The sequence below is a fragment of the Lobosporangium transversale genome, assembly GCF_002105155.1.
Source record: "Lobosporangium transversale strain NRRL 3116 chromosome Unknown BCR41scaffold_10, whole genome shotgun sequence".
Taxonomy (NCBI): Eukaryota; Fungi; Mortierellomycota; class Mortierellomycetes; order Mortierellales; family Mortierellaceae; genus Lobosporangium; species Lobosporangium transversale.
Window position 1 is genome coordinate 475,159 of NW_019028988.1, and position 11,632 is coordinate 486,790.

The window sequence follows — 11,632 nt, forward strand, 5'->3', positions numbered from 1 at the left end:
TCTCTCATTCTTTCTTCATTCTGTTCATTCAAAGGTACATTTTACACCATGTCAACACCTGTCACTTCTGTCACGATCGAATCTCTCACAACAGCATGCAATGAACGACTTGAAGCTACTTATGTTGTAAGTTACATTTCTCAATTCAAGGATCTCAAAATGTGTTTTTTTTTTTCTGACAAAGATTGTTTAACGAAGCTTAACGTCATCCTCCTATTGATCAAAAACAATGTGCATTTCTTGTCTTTATAGCAAGCAAAAGATATTTCAGGTATGACCCATCCATGTCACTTCAACACGTAGCAGATGGTTATGCAAGGTTGACGGGGAAAGTGTTTGGTTCTAAGCGAAGGGGAGGAGGTTGCATGCTATCAGATTTTTTTTTTCTTTCGCTTTGTGTACAGCGTACAAAAAGAATGGGTGATGTGCTTATCAGATCTTTGAGCATAAAAAATTTCCAAAGCAGACACTAACGCACGCATATTTTTGTGCCTGTCATGATTAATTTTGTCATGTTGCTAAATAGGAGGATGTGGACAGAACTTTGAGATCATCATCGTTTCTCCCATGTTTGAGGGCAAGTCTACACTTCAGAAGCACCGTTTGGTGAACGAGGCACTAAAGGAACAGATTGCACTTGTCCATGCTTTCTCACAGGTTAGTGAGTAGGGAGAATCTTGGAAAGTTCAAATGGCTCTTTTTCTCCTTTAGCAATAACACAATGCAAAGGCTAGACTAACTTTTTTTTATATATTTTTTATGTTGATCATGCAATAGAAAACATATACACCAGCACAATGGGAAGCATTGAGCCAGCAGTAAAGAAAAAAAAAAAAAAAAAAAAAGACAAAGGGGATAGGAACATGGACATGGAATGCTCTTTCGAAACTTACTTTCAATCAGCGGGAGATAAAATGACGGGATAGCAATTTGGATCGCGGAACGATAGAACCTTTGAATAGGCATGCATATATACTCACATACACATGCACTTGTATACCACACAAGCACGCATATGTAGAAATATATATCCATGCGCACGAAAAAAGAAAAATTTAACAAAAACAAATCATTAAGCATTTTACAGACACTGATATCTCCAGCATACATTGTGTAAAAAAAAAATAAAAAATAAAAAAATAAAAAAATATAAAAATTTTAATGTATTCTTTTATATGCTTGCAACATTTGTACGTCTACACTCTATCAGATCAAACACTCATAGGCCATAGTCATCATCGTCCGAATCATCGTAGCGTCGACGGTTGTACTATATATGACATAAATAAATTATTAAAAAATTCAGAGATGATCACACGACAGACAAAAAGATAAAAAAGAGAACTTTGAGTTTACACATACCACGATTTTGGTCTCTGATTTCGTCTGTTGATTAACCTGCTCCAAGAGTTCGATCAATTGAGTCTCTGTGATCTTGGATCGGACCTGGCCACCCTGCGCCATGCGGATCAACAAATCTTCAACGGCTCTGGCTTTGTCTGGCTTGACGATAGCAATTCGGGACACTATATAAGGCATTTTTGTTTTTTTTAAACATCCAAAAAAAAAAAAAAAAAAAAAAAAAAAGGTACATTATTTTAGTGGCAGAAGAGATAGTAGTCAAATAAGCAAAAAAAAAAAAAAAAAAAAAAAGGTTGAAATTGAAGCAACGAAACATTACAGCGTTCACGGGCCTCTCCATCCAGGATTTGGATCAACTAGTGTATTAAATGGCATTATCAAAGAACGAGACAGCAACAGAATTAGCTCACATTGTCTGCTTCAACTTTGCCACTTATTTTTCAAATTTAAGTACCAATGCGTACCATTGTACGGCGCATCTCTTCCATCTGACTGTTTAAAACAACAATAACAATAAGAATAAGAATAAGAGTATAACATCAGTATTATCGCTTTTATCACTTAATTACTTAGTTCCGTCCTCGGCCTGGAAGCCTTATTTATTATTATCATTATACCTCTTCTTGCTCTTTTCATCATCATCGTCCTTGCCGCCGCTCAAGCCAGCCTAAAAATGGAGTAAATGGCAATATCTTTTGTAGCTCAATATTTTGTTGCTCTAATAACAGCCAGAGTTCTATTATGATATAGTAGAAGTATTCATGACTTTTGTAACTGCTATTGTTGTTTTATTTCTTGACTTACAGGGAGACCACCCGTGCTGCTTCCTGAGCCTCCGGACTGAGCTCTAAGTTCTGCCATGCGGCTACATTTTTTTTTTTTTTTTTTTTTTTTTTAAAAAAAAAAAAAAAAACAAAAAAACAAAAAAGTATGAGTGGAAAGTGTAGGATACAGGGCGTTTCGCCTATTTTCCGAGTTTATAAATCCCTGGAAGAACGTTATTTTATAGTTCTCCTTTTCCCTTGCACATATGCATTACCGAGCGCGAATCTGCTGAAGTTCGTCGTCTTCCATGATGCGTTGTTGAATTTTGTAAAAAAAAAAAGAGCAAAGTCTGAACTTACAAGGAAAGGGTGGGGAACGCATGGGAGTGGCTTATTTTTTTTTTTTTTTTTTTTTGTTCTACCCTGTTCTTGTAGACTCCCTTTACTCGTTCATTTAATTGCGGATCGGTGTAGTAAATGTAAATGTGTATGTAATGGAGATCCCAGAGATCTTGTGGGGAATGGATCCTCTGTTCCATGTTCCTCTACAGTTGATGATTTTTCAAGTCAAAGCTCTCCAGCGTGTGCAAGGTATATTAAATGTAGTAGATACTTCTTCAAGGTTCATTGTCAAAAAATAAATCCTTCTACTAATAACGAAATTGAAACTTAGGGGTCTATTACCATCATACTCATGCTGTCAGGAATGTAGAAATCATGGGGATGATACAATTGGTGCATCGTAGACCCAAGTTTATCCTCTACAATGGTATACTTCCAAACTTTGCTCTTTTATTTTGCCACCAATTTTTTAAATTATTGCCACTAAAATTAACATGACCTTACGAGACAGTGGATGATGGAACTGGGGCTGTTCAATGCATAATGTGGATCCCTGACCAGTATCAGAATATACAAGACACTGACAGAGTCCCTGCCCTTCACATGCATGAGCTGGGCCAAGTGATCAGAGTAGTTGGTCAACCAAGTGAGTTTAAGGGGCATATCCAGGTTACCTTTCATCCCGGGGATGCTCAGATCTGTACAGATCCCAACGATGAGACGATATTTAGGCTCAGAGTCCTAAACATGGAGCGATCTATTTATTCAAAACCAGTCAGGTTACCGGACGTTATATTATCTAAAATCGCTTACCAGGTACAAGAATCAAGCTGTGAGGAGAGATCTGAGCTTTCATTCCTGGAAGAGAAACTTTTGAGGAGAGTTACAGATTGGGTCTTGAAGCGTATTGAGTTTTGCTATCTTGAGCTTGAAGATGATGAGGACAATAATAAGTTGGCCCATGAAGTTGTAAAAATCAAGGTAGGGAGTGATGGTCACATTATACTCTTTGGTGTTGCATTTGGCTGATGCTGTCTCTGTTCTTTAAGCATCCATGCAGCCACTTTACTTTTTTTTTTTTTTTTTTTAAAAAAAAATGGAACGTTGACGGACTAAATTTTCTTTAGTACCCAGGGATCCCATCAAGAAATCAACAAGAGCAGGCACACAAGATGATAAGGGACTGTTTGAAGCAGTTGATATCAGAGGGTGTACTTGAATACATAAGCATAGAAAAAATGATACTTCATGTAGTCAAGCCCAAGAATGAAACAATAGGGGACTCAAAAACTACTAAAAGCGCGGTAACAACAAAAGAGCAAATGCCAGGGATGGATGGTGAGACGGCAAGAGGACTGATTAACAATCCGATTGTACTGGATGAATCTGAGGACGAGTTTGAAAAGTCGAAGGACGCGTAAAAACACAAACCATCCAGGCCAAGACGTCAGTCCCCTCTGGTTGCACAAATGCACCGCAATATTTTTTTCAGACTCTTTCCTTTTGTCTGTCTCCCCACTATTCCGCTTTTTAACTTTCCATCAAACCTCTCTCTCCCTTTCGCTTCGATTGGAACTTAATTTACCATGTCTTGGCTTTGGAGTACATCACCTATTGACGAACTCGTTGGTACTGTTGTGGTTCATTTTTATTCTGTTGGGTTTACAGACAGTTCATGCCCATGCCCTGAAGCAATAAAAAGCTTAATGGTCAATTCTGACATTAATCATTTTCTAATTGCATCGTCAAACATTTAACTGGACAGACAAAGCTACATCAGAGAACTTGCCTGTTGGAGCTGAGGACTTGGCTTTGAATCTAGAGATTTGTGACCAGATTCGGTCCAAGCAGGTGTCTCCAAAAGATGCCATTAAAGCACTGAAAAGGCGTCTCAACCATAAGAATCCGAATGTGCAACTCCTTGCATTGGAGGTGAGGTTTTTCTTTCTTCCTTGCAAAACTAATTTGTCTATTGCTACTTGCGCTTATGCAAGAACCTGTCATTGTTGACTTAGTTATCGTTCTTCTTGACTACATAGCTCACCGATGTTTGTGTGAAGAATGGAGGACAACACTTCTTAGTTGAGGTTGCTTCGCACGAGTTTATGGATAATTTGACTTCGATTTTAAAGGCACCGGTATGTTCTTTTTTTTTTTTTTTTTTTTTTTTTTTTCCTCTTCAACTATTGCATGAACTAATCCTTGTTGTTTGTCTGATGTGCATGTAGTCTGCGTGCAATCTGGATGTGAAGGCCAAGATTTTGGGTTTGATACAAACATGGGGGTTGTTATTCAGAGGAAAACAAGGACTTGGCTATGTTTGCGATACCTATATGATTCTTCAGCATGAGGGCTTTCAATTCCCTCCTAAGGACAACGTTGGCGCAGCTCTTGTTGAATCAGAATCGGTAAGCACAGGCCGATGATTATTCTATCACTTAATAAAAACAAGCTGCTGTTTTTCTTAAGCAGTTAATGGATGGTGTTCTAATCTTTTTGCTATGTGTGACCCTGTCAACACATTGATAGCCACCAGACTGGACAGATTCAGACGTATGCATACGTTGTCGTATCGCTTTTACCACATTCAACCGTAAGCATCACTGTCGAGCTTGCGGCTCCACTTTCTGTGGACAATGTTCCAGTAAGACAATGGCATTGCCAAACTTCGGTGTAACTCAGGAAGTCCGTGTGTGTGATGGGTGCTTTATGAAGAAGAAACTTGGTAACAAGAGTGTTGTTGCCCTAGAAAGCCATGGCTTGGGTGGCGGACTTGATCTTATCAGCAAGCCTTCGCCTGTTACAACTCATTCCAACACAAACAAAAACCCTTCAACGACAACAGCATCCACATCAAACAACAATAATTCTAGATCTGCAGAAGAAGATGATGTGGACCTATTGAAGGCTATCGAGTTGTCGTTGAAGGAGGCCAACAATCAACCTGGATACTCAGCTCCTAAGAAAGCATATACGGAACCTGTCAAGAAGGCCCCTGTTCCTACATCAGAAGAGGAGGAAGATGCGGATTTGTTGGCTGCTATTGAGGCTTCTTTACGAGAGACTAGCATTCATTCACCATCTTCTACTTCCGCTCATCGTTCCAACCAACGACAGTCATCTTACTCATCATACAACTATACTAAGAAGTCTGCTGTAAGTATATCCTAACTGTCTTTCGCTTGCAAAAGTGAATTAGAGTATATGCAATATAGTTTTAACCAATATTTCTTATAACATGTATTAGGTTACAACGGCGCCTTTACATGAGTTGAGCGATACCGAAAAATCCAACATCGAGATGTTTTCTGTATTAGTTGATCGCATTCAGATGATGCAGGGCGATGTCAGTGGTAATCGAGAAATTCAGGCTCTTTACGAACAAATCTCGAAACTGCAGACCAAGGTTGTGCTGAGCCTTGAAGAGGCTGCCCGAAAACAACGTGAGTCTTTTATTATTGTTATTATTCTTGTCCTTTTGCATTTCGACAATGTATATTTATATATATATATATATATTTTTTTAAAAAAAAAAAAAAAAAAAAAAAAGAAAACTAACTCTTTCCAATTCCTGCCGTGTTTGTCATACTAAAGAGGAATTTGTCACATTTAACGAAAAGATTGACCACGCAGTCAGGATTTACGACCATTTACTGCAAGAGCGTCTCAACTCGTCATATCAACGCCGCATGAACATGAATAATGCTGGACATTCTGGAGGGGGATATTACAGCACTGGATTAACCACACCGCAGACACCTCAGGTTAGCCATGCATATCCACAGATTACAGCAGAGTCAAGATATGCACAGTATGTGCCTGGCATATCCGGAGTGCATAGCAGCAATGCGCTAGCGCCACACACACCTCAGATCTCTTATCAGACTCCATTCCAACAGCAACAACAGCTACCATCCCAGTCTCAGCCTCAGCCTCAACAACAAACACCTTATCAATATCAACAACCCTCTACCTCTGTACCATACAGCGTTACACCGAGTGGTGTCCTAGATCAACAGCCAGTTCAGCAGCAGCAGTATGGACTAACAGGTCAAACATCGACATTACAAAACTACCAAACTGTTCCACAGCAGCAACAGCAACAACAGCTTCCACAGCCCCAACAACAGAGTTACTTGCCCCAACAGCAACTGAATGGTACAATCCCATCTGTTTCTTCGCCCGCATTAGTCAATGGTCAGCAACCAATTCTTAACACGTATCAATCTGTCGGACAACAGTCTATTCAGTCTCCTCCAGCTCAACCGGTGCAGCCAATATCAGGTCCTACTGTTCAGCAGCAACAGGAGTCAATTGCACCCTATATTCCCCAACAACAGCAACAACAGCCGCAACAGCAGCAGCAGCAGCAGCATCAAGGAGCAATCCCACAACAGATTTCGGGCGGATATCAACAATATGTGCCACAGCCACAACCACAGTCACAGCAATTAAACCAACACCAACCGGTCTATGCTAGTGCTACCCCATCCCAGCCCAAGGTAGAAGAAGCCCCACTGATCGAACTCTAGATGTATGCTGTTGATAGTGGCCATGTCTACTTGTATATGTTAAAGGCATGTAATAAACATGAGATGACTGTATTTCGGTCGATCGGTCCATAATAACTGATCATTGTTTTGAAAGAAGTATGATGTCTGAACACATTTATGTCCAATTTAAACAGGGTGGATTTTTTTTTTTTAAAAAAAAAAAAAATATATGGTATACAAAAACAGACGCTTCATTTTGGTTGAACTCTGAATAGGAAAAAAAATGCAATAACGAAAATAAAGGATCTATGAAAAAGTTGATACAGGATTTAAGAATGTCTCTTTCGAGTGATTTGTTTTTGTTTTTTAGGCCACAGCAACGGATGATTTTCGTGTGCCAATTGATGGGGTTGGCACGATCTTGGTATCATTCGTCTCATCGCGTGCTATATAGATTGACCAGAAGGAGAGAGAAGGAGAAAAAAAATAAAAATAAAAATAAAAATAAAGAAAAGAAAAGAAAAAAGAAAAGAAAAATTAGTATGTGTAAAATGGAACATTTACATCTAATCAGTCATGATTGGCAAGATTAACTGACAAATCTGATAATCAGTTTTTTTTTTTTTTTTTTTTTTTTTTTTTTTTTGGTTGTACTTACATTGACGCAAGAAAGGAATAAGATCTGTGCCACCAGTTCCACGAACAACATCGTTCCCTGCCTCCTGCTTCTTAGCAAGACCATGAGGCGCACCAAAGATTATTTTTTGTGGATAAAGAATGCTTGAGCCCTTGGATCCGGTTGCGGGTGCTCCAGTTCCGTTTGCTGATACAGATGATGCTGTAGTCGTAGTTGTAGATACCGTATCAGTAGAATCAACAGATAAAGCAGTAGTAGTAACGTGGGTGGACTTGTTGTCTATATGCTTGTCCTTTTGTACTTGAGAATGCATTGCGAATCCTCCATGCGAAATTGAAGGTCCTCGGTTGGCTTGCATAACAATATAGAGGGTAACCATTTGAATATGAACATCACGGAAGACCTTGATCTGATGAACACATTCATCATAGACTGTAATCAATTGCTCCACATCTGCAGGTCGACTGCCTTTCTCTGAAGCTGCAGCTTTAGTAGTGACGTATTGACGGATGTTGGCCACCTCTGTCAGGTGGGTCAGGAAGTTGCGATGAGGTCCCGGCATATAGAATCGCATCTTTTGGATAAAGTTTGTTGATCCAGACCCGGCACTTGCAGGTGCTCCATTTGCCTTTGTTCCAGGGGTGGGAGCTGAGACATCATTGTAGGAATTATGAGGGACGCCATTGGCTGTAATAGTTCCTGTTGCCTTGTTAGGCCGGAAGCCAGTAGGGTAGTGTTCTACTCCGAACGCAATGTCAAGAGCATGGATCAGGGAGCTCTGTGCGGCACTTCCACCGGCCAGTTTTTTGTAGTTTCCATCATCGACACCTTCATAACGGACTCCGTTGGGTAATCCAGCTTCAGCCATATTCTCCCATCCTGCCAAGTAAGGACGGACTTTCCAGTAGAAAACATAGGGATCGCAACGTTCAAACATTCTCCTCAAGACTGCAACCAAACTCTCAATGATTCCACGAATTGCAGTCAGTTCTTCGGTCAATCCCGAGATGTTGTCATCACGGACCAGTTGAATCGCCTTAAGGATCTTGCTAAGGGCGGGAGCACCTGTAGCCTCGATAGCGGTTGTGACCAAGTAAAACCAAGACTCGTCACTTGAACCTGATAATGTGCCCAATGTATCTAGATTACTATACGAGAAAGAAAGAGAGAGAGAGATAAATTAAGGTTTGAAATGCAATGTACCAAAGAATTTTTTATCAATGACAATATTATTAACATTAGCTTTTTTTTTTAAGAGATGCATATGGATGACTACTGTTTTCGTTGATCATTCAGATTCAGATTTATTACCTGAGATCTCTTGGTCCATCCTTGTACAACAATCTCCAGTTCCACAAGACCACGGCTGCGTGAGTCAAAACGGGTTGAATTTCGAGCATATCAGCTACTTTTTGCCAGGGGACAGCTAGAGATGCAGGCAAAGACTAGAACCCACACAAAGAAAATAAAAATGTATCGGGTGAGTACGTGTGAGCTAATTATTATTAATTCGGTTGTTGTATGGGATGTTTTGAAATCCATAATTCAGCTTTTTCCAGAAGAGGAAAAGTTTCGCTTGCTAAAACTTTTTTTTTTTTTTTTTTTTTTTTTTTTTTACCTCGGCTGCGATTTCATGTTTACCCCAAACAAAGGCATGCGAAAGCATACAAAGGATTAAGTATGCCCTCCGTTGCTCTGCTTTTGTCTTGAGACGAGAAGCATCAAGGATGGGGAGCTATTTTTTTTTTATGAATATGATTGATCGGGTGGAATAGGTTAGGATGTGCAGACACAGACATTTAAAAAAAAACCAAACAATGGCTATAAATATAAAAAAAGAAAAGAAAAGAAAAGAAAAGGGATGGGGATGCATTTTCAGTTGAACAAATGTGTGACAGGTAAAAAAAAATAAAAATAAGGCCGCTGAGTGGGATCATGAAAGACTGAATGAGTAATGAGACCAATGCATGTTACACCCATGCCATACTCTAAGCAATGGCAGTACTACACAGCACAATGTTGATAGAAATGAGGAAGAAAAGTATTTAAAAAAAAAAAAAAAAAAAAAAAAAGATCACAATATTTACATCTTGCACATGCTGGCGGATTCGAGAGGCAAGCAAGAGACCGTTGAAGATTTTGAAGGTCTCCTCCCAAGGTGCAAAGTAAGGATCTGACAAGACCTCCAGAGGTTCATCGACAGGCAAGAATCCTGTGACAGGGGAGATGTCATAGTCCTCGAGGATGGGTAGTGTCTTGATGGTCATGGTAAAAGATGCGTGAACGATGGAATCTAAAGGGACAGGAAGGTGGAGGAAGATGAAAGAGAGGAAAGAGATGTAAAAAGGATAACGAAGAAGAAGGAAGAAGAGGAAAGATATGTAAAAGGGACAACGAGGAAAAGGAAAGAAAGAAAGTCGAAAAAGTGAAAAGTGAAAAGTGAAACTGAAAAAAGAAAATTTAAAGAGTCAAACTGGACAAATTAGAGACAAAGTGGAGGTGTTCAGGGACAGAAGGAATGATCGGGGTTTGGATCTTAAGTGATAAAGAGGACAATGTGGAGAGGAATAAAGAAAAGAAAAAAGAGAGATGAAGAGAAGTTTATATGAACAAAAAGAGAAAGGAAAGGGAAGGAAAGGAAAAGTAAAGAAGCTCTTTTGTGTATTTACCCTTTTTTTTTTTCCTTCGCATCAACCACTTAATTACTGAAGAGGTAGACCGGGGCATCGACATTGGTCATGGCATCAGTACTGGCATTGACATTATCTCATACCGTACATACCAAAACAAACCAAACACCATGTGTTTGTCCCATGGCATATCTTGGGGAGACGCGAAAAATACATCGAGTTCTCCCAAGATCAAAGAATAGTCTTCCTTCATTACATAAAGTAATATTAAACCATACATTGCTGTAAAAGAATAATCTCTTCCTTGTGACAGTAATGGCAGTACTATGGCTCAGCTGAATGTGGGAAGAAACAGAAGGATGAACTGTAGTAACACAAGCGAAAACATGTTTTGTCATCCATTACATCAAGAGAAATACAAAGGATCCTTTTCCTCCATCGTAAAGAAGCACCCACTTTACTCCGAATAGAAGCATTTTATCTAGAATTATCTACTCCGCAATGTTCGTTCCAGGAAATAAAGCCCTTTTACCTTATGCATGGCTTCGGTAAGACACATCGATGAACGCAGTACGTAATAAAATGTATTAAAAGTGCAATGGCACCTGCAGGTGTAGAGTACGTGAATATGAAACTGTTATTGTATTGCGTTATTTGGATTGTTAATTTTTTTTGGGTTTTTTTAAATTTTTCTCACGGTGCATGTAAATATGCATGAGTATGAAAAGGGTTGCCACCAAAATACGATTTACTCGACAAAAAAGAACCCTTGGCTGCTACTGACCATCAAAAAAAAAAAAAAAAAAAATCAGAATCTATTCATTCTTTGGTGCCCATATGTAAACTCTTTGGGATGTTCAAGCTAAATAAAGGATGAGTAAAATGATAACTCCTTGTATGCACGGAATGATCAGAGGCAGTAATCTGATAATCTGATAATATTTGTAAGGTTATAAGTTTATAAGTTTATATTATATATTTGCTGAGGATAATAGCTTAAAGACAGTAGAACATGTTCATTCTTATGGATAATTCGTTCCTTTAATACATCAGAGAAGGAATTCACCGCATCTTAAACGCGGTGTTGGCATTGCCATGAAAAAAAAAAAAAAGAAAAAAAAAATTGGTTTTAGACACTGTTACGAAAATAGGAAGTGATCTGCACAACCTAGTTCTACTCCACAAAGAGAAAATAGATTTTATAAGAGCAAAAAAAAAAAAAAAAGTACATGAATAACCATTTAGACACAGATATATTTCTCTATAAAGGAATATACTTTCACGTCTGCAGGCTGTTTGTCCTTCCACCTTGACTAGAGAATGCATCTTGCCCATGAATGATCCCATCTTCCCATCAACTACCAAATCCAACGCACTGCCCATTCATATTCATTTCCTCCGAAC

The 11,632-nt window shown here is 39.0% G+C and overlaps 5 protein-coding genes across 5 annotated transcripts; 3 read left to right on the forward strand and 2 right to left on the reverse strand.

The window, feature by feature from the left end:
* The first annotated feature begins 32 nt into the window (after nt 1-32).
* On the forward strand, nt 33-845 carry BCR41DRAFT_349714 (bola protein). The gene is made up of 4 exons (XM_022023519.1): nt 33-126; nt 253-271; nt 527-657; nt 778-845. Exons 1-4 carry the CDS (start codon nt 49-51, stop codon nt 820-822), a joined length of 273 nt encoding a protein of 90 aa, XP_021883362.1. The 5' UTR covers nt 33-48; the 3' UTR covers nt 823-845.
* Nucleotides 846-1,161: 316 nt separating this feature from the next.
* BCR41DRAFT_380436 (PDCD5-related protein) lies at nt 1,162-2,455 on the reverse strand. Its single transcript, XM_022027261.1, has 7 exons — nt 2,402-2,455; nt 2,167-2,227; nt 1,980-2,029; nt 1,827-1,854; nt 1,682-1,718; nt 1,363-1,526; nt 1,162-1,270 (listed from the first exon to the last, which is right to left on the reverse strand). The coding sequence occupies exons 1-7, from the start codon at nt 2,434-2,436 to the stop codon at nt 1,220-1,222; spliced, it is 426 nt and encodes a 141-aa protein (XP_021883363.1). The 5' UTR covers nt 2,437-2,455; the 3' UTR covers nt 1,162-1,219.
* A 165-nt stretch (nt 2,456-2,620) lies between these two features.
* BCR41DRAFT_394383 (hypothetical protein) lies at nt 2,621-3,889 on the forward strand (the record flags this gene model as incomplete). Its single annotated transcript, XM_022028641.1, has 4 exons — nt 2,621-2,717; nt 2,800-2,895; nt 2,980-3,449; nt 3,596-3,889. 4 exons carry the CDS (start codon nt 2,621-2,623, stop codon nt 3,887-3,889), a joined length of 957 nt encoding a protein of 318 aa, XP_021883364.1.
* A 165-nt stretch (nt 3,890-4,054) lies between these two features.
* On the forward strand, nt 4,055-7,000 carry BCR41DRAFT_394384 (hypothetical protein; the record flags this gene model as incomplete). Its single annotated transcript, XM_022028642.1, has 7 exons — nt 4,055-4,097; nt 4,234-4,400; nt 4,508-4,606; nt 4,697-4,876; nt 4,998-5,624; nt 5,716-5,911; nt 6,063-7,000. 7 exons carry the CDS (start codon nt 4,055-4,057, stop codon nt 6,998-7,000), a joined length of 2,250 nt encoding a protein of 749 aa, XP_021883365.1.
* A 190-nt stretch (nt 7,001-7,190) lies between these two features.
* Nucleotides 7,191-10,193, reverse strand: BCR41DRAFT_380438 (Indoleamine 2,3-dioxygenase). The gene is made up of 5 exons (XM_022027262.1): nt 9,686-10,193; nt 9,217-9,333; nt 8,910-9,043; nt 7,620-8,746; nt 7,191-7,407 (listed from the first exon to the last, which is right to left on the reverse strand). Exons 1-5 carry the CDS (start codon nt 9,863-9,865, stop codon nt 7,328-7,330), a joined length of 1,638 nt encoding a protein of 545 aa, XP_021883366.1. The 5' UTR covers nt 9,866-10,193; the 3' UTR covers nt 7,191-7,327.
* Nucleotides 10,194-11,632: the final 1,439 nt, after the last annotated feature.

Excerpts from the sequence above, each read along its gene's own strand:
- BCR41DRAFT_349714 (XM_022023519.1), top strand. The coding sequence starts at position 49 with ATGTCAACACCTGTCACTTCTGTCACGATCGAATCTCTCACAACAGCA. Across the intron at positions 658-777 it reads TTGTCCATGCTTTCTCACAG|AAAACATATACACCAGCACA; the intron begins GTTAGTGAGTAG and ends ATCATGCAATAG.
- BCR41DRAFT_380436 (XM_022027261.1), bottom strand. The coding sequence starts at position 2,436 with ATGGAAGACGACGAACTTCAGCAGATTCGCGCTCG. Across the intron at positions 2,030-2,166 it reads GCAGCACGGGTGGTCTCCCT|GCTGGCTTGAGCGGCGGCAA; the intron begins GTAAGTCAAGAA and ends CTCCATTTTTAG. Across the intron at positions 1,855-1,979 it reads GATGAAAAGAGCAAGAAGAG|TCAGATGGAAGAGATGCGCC; the intron begins GTATAATGATAA and ends TGTTTTAAACAG.
- BCR41DRAFT_380438 (XM_022027262.1), bottom strand. The coding sequence starts at position 9,865 with ATGACCATCAAGACACTACCCATCCTCGAGGACTATGACATCTCCCCT. Across the intron at positions 9,044-9,216 it reads AACATGAAATCGCAGCCGAG|TCTTTGCCTGCATCTCTAGC; the intron begins GTAAAAAAAAAA and ends TGTGGGTTCTAG. Across the intron at positions 7,408-7,619 it reads TATTCCTTTCTTGCGTCAAT|CACGCGATGAGACGAATGAT; the intron begins GTAAGTACAACC and ends CAATCTATATAG.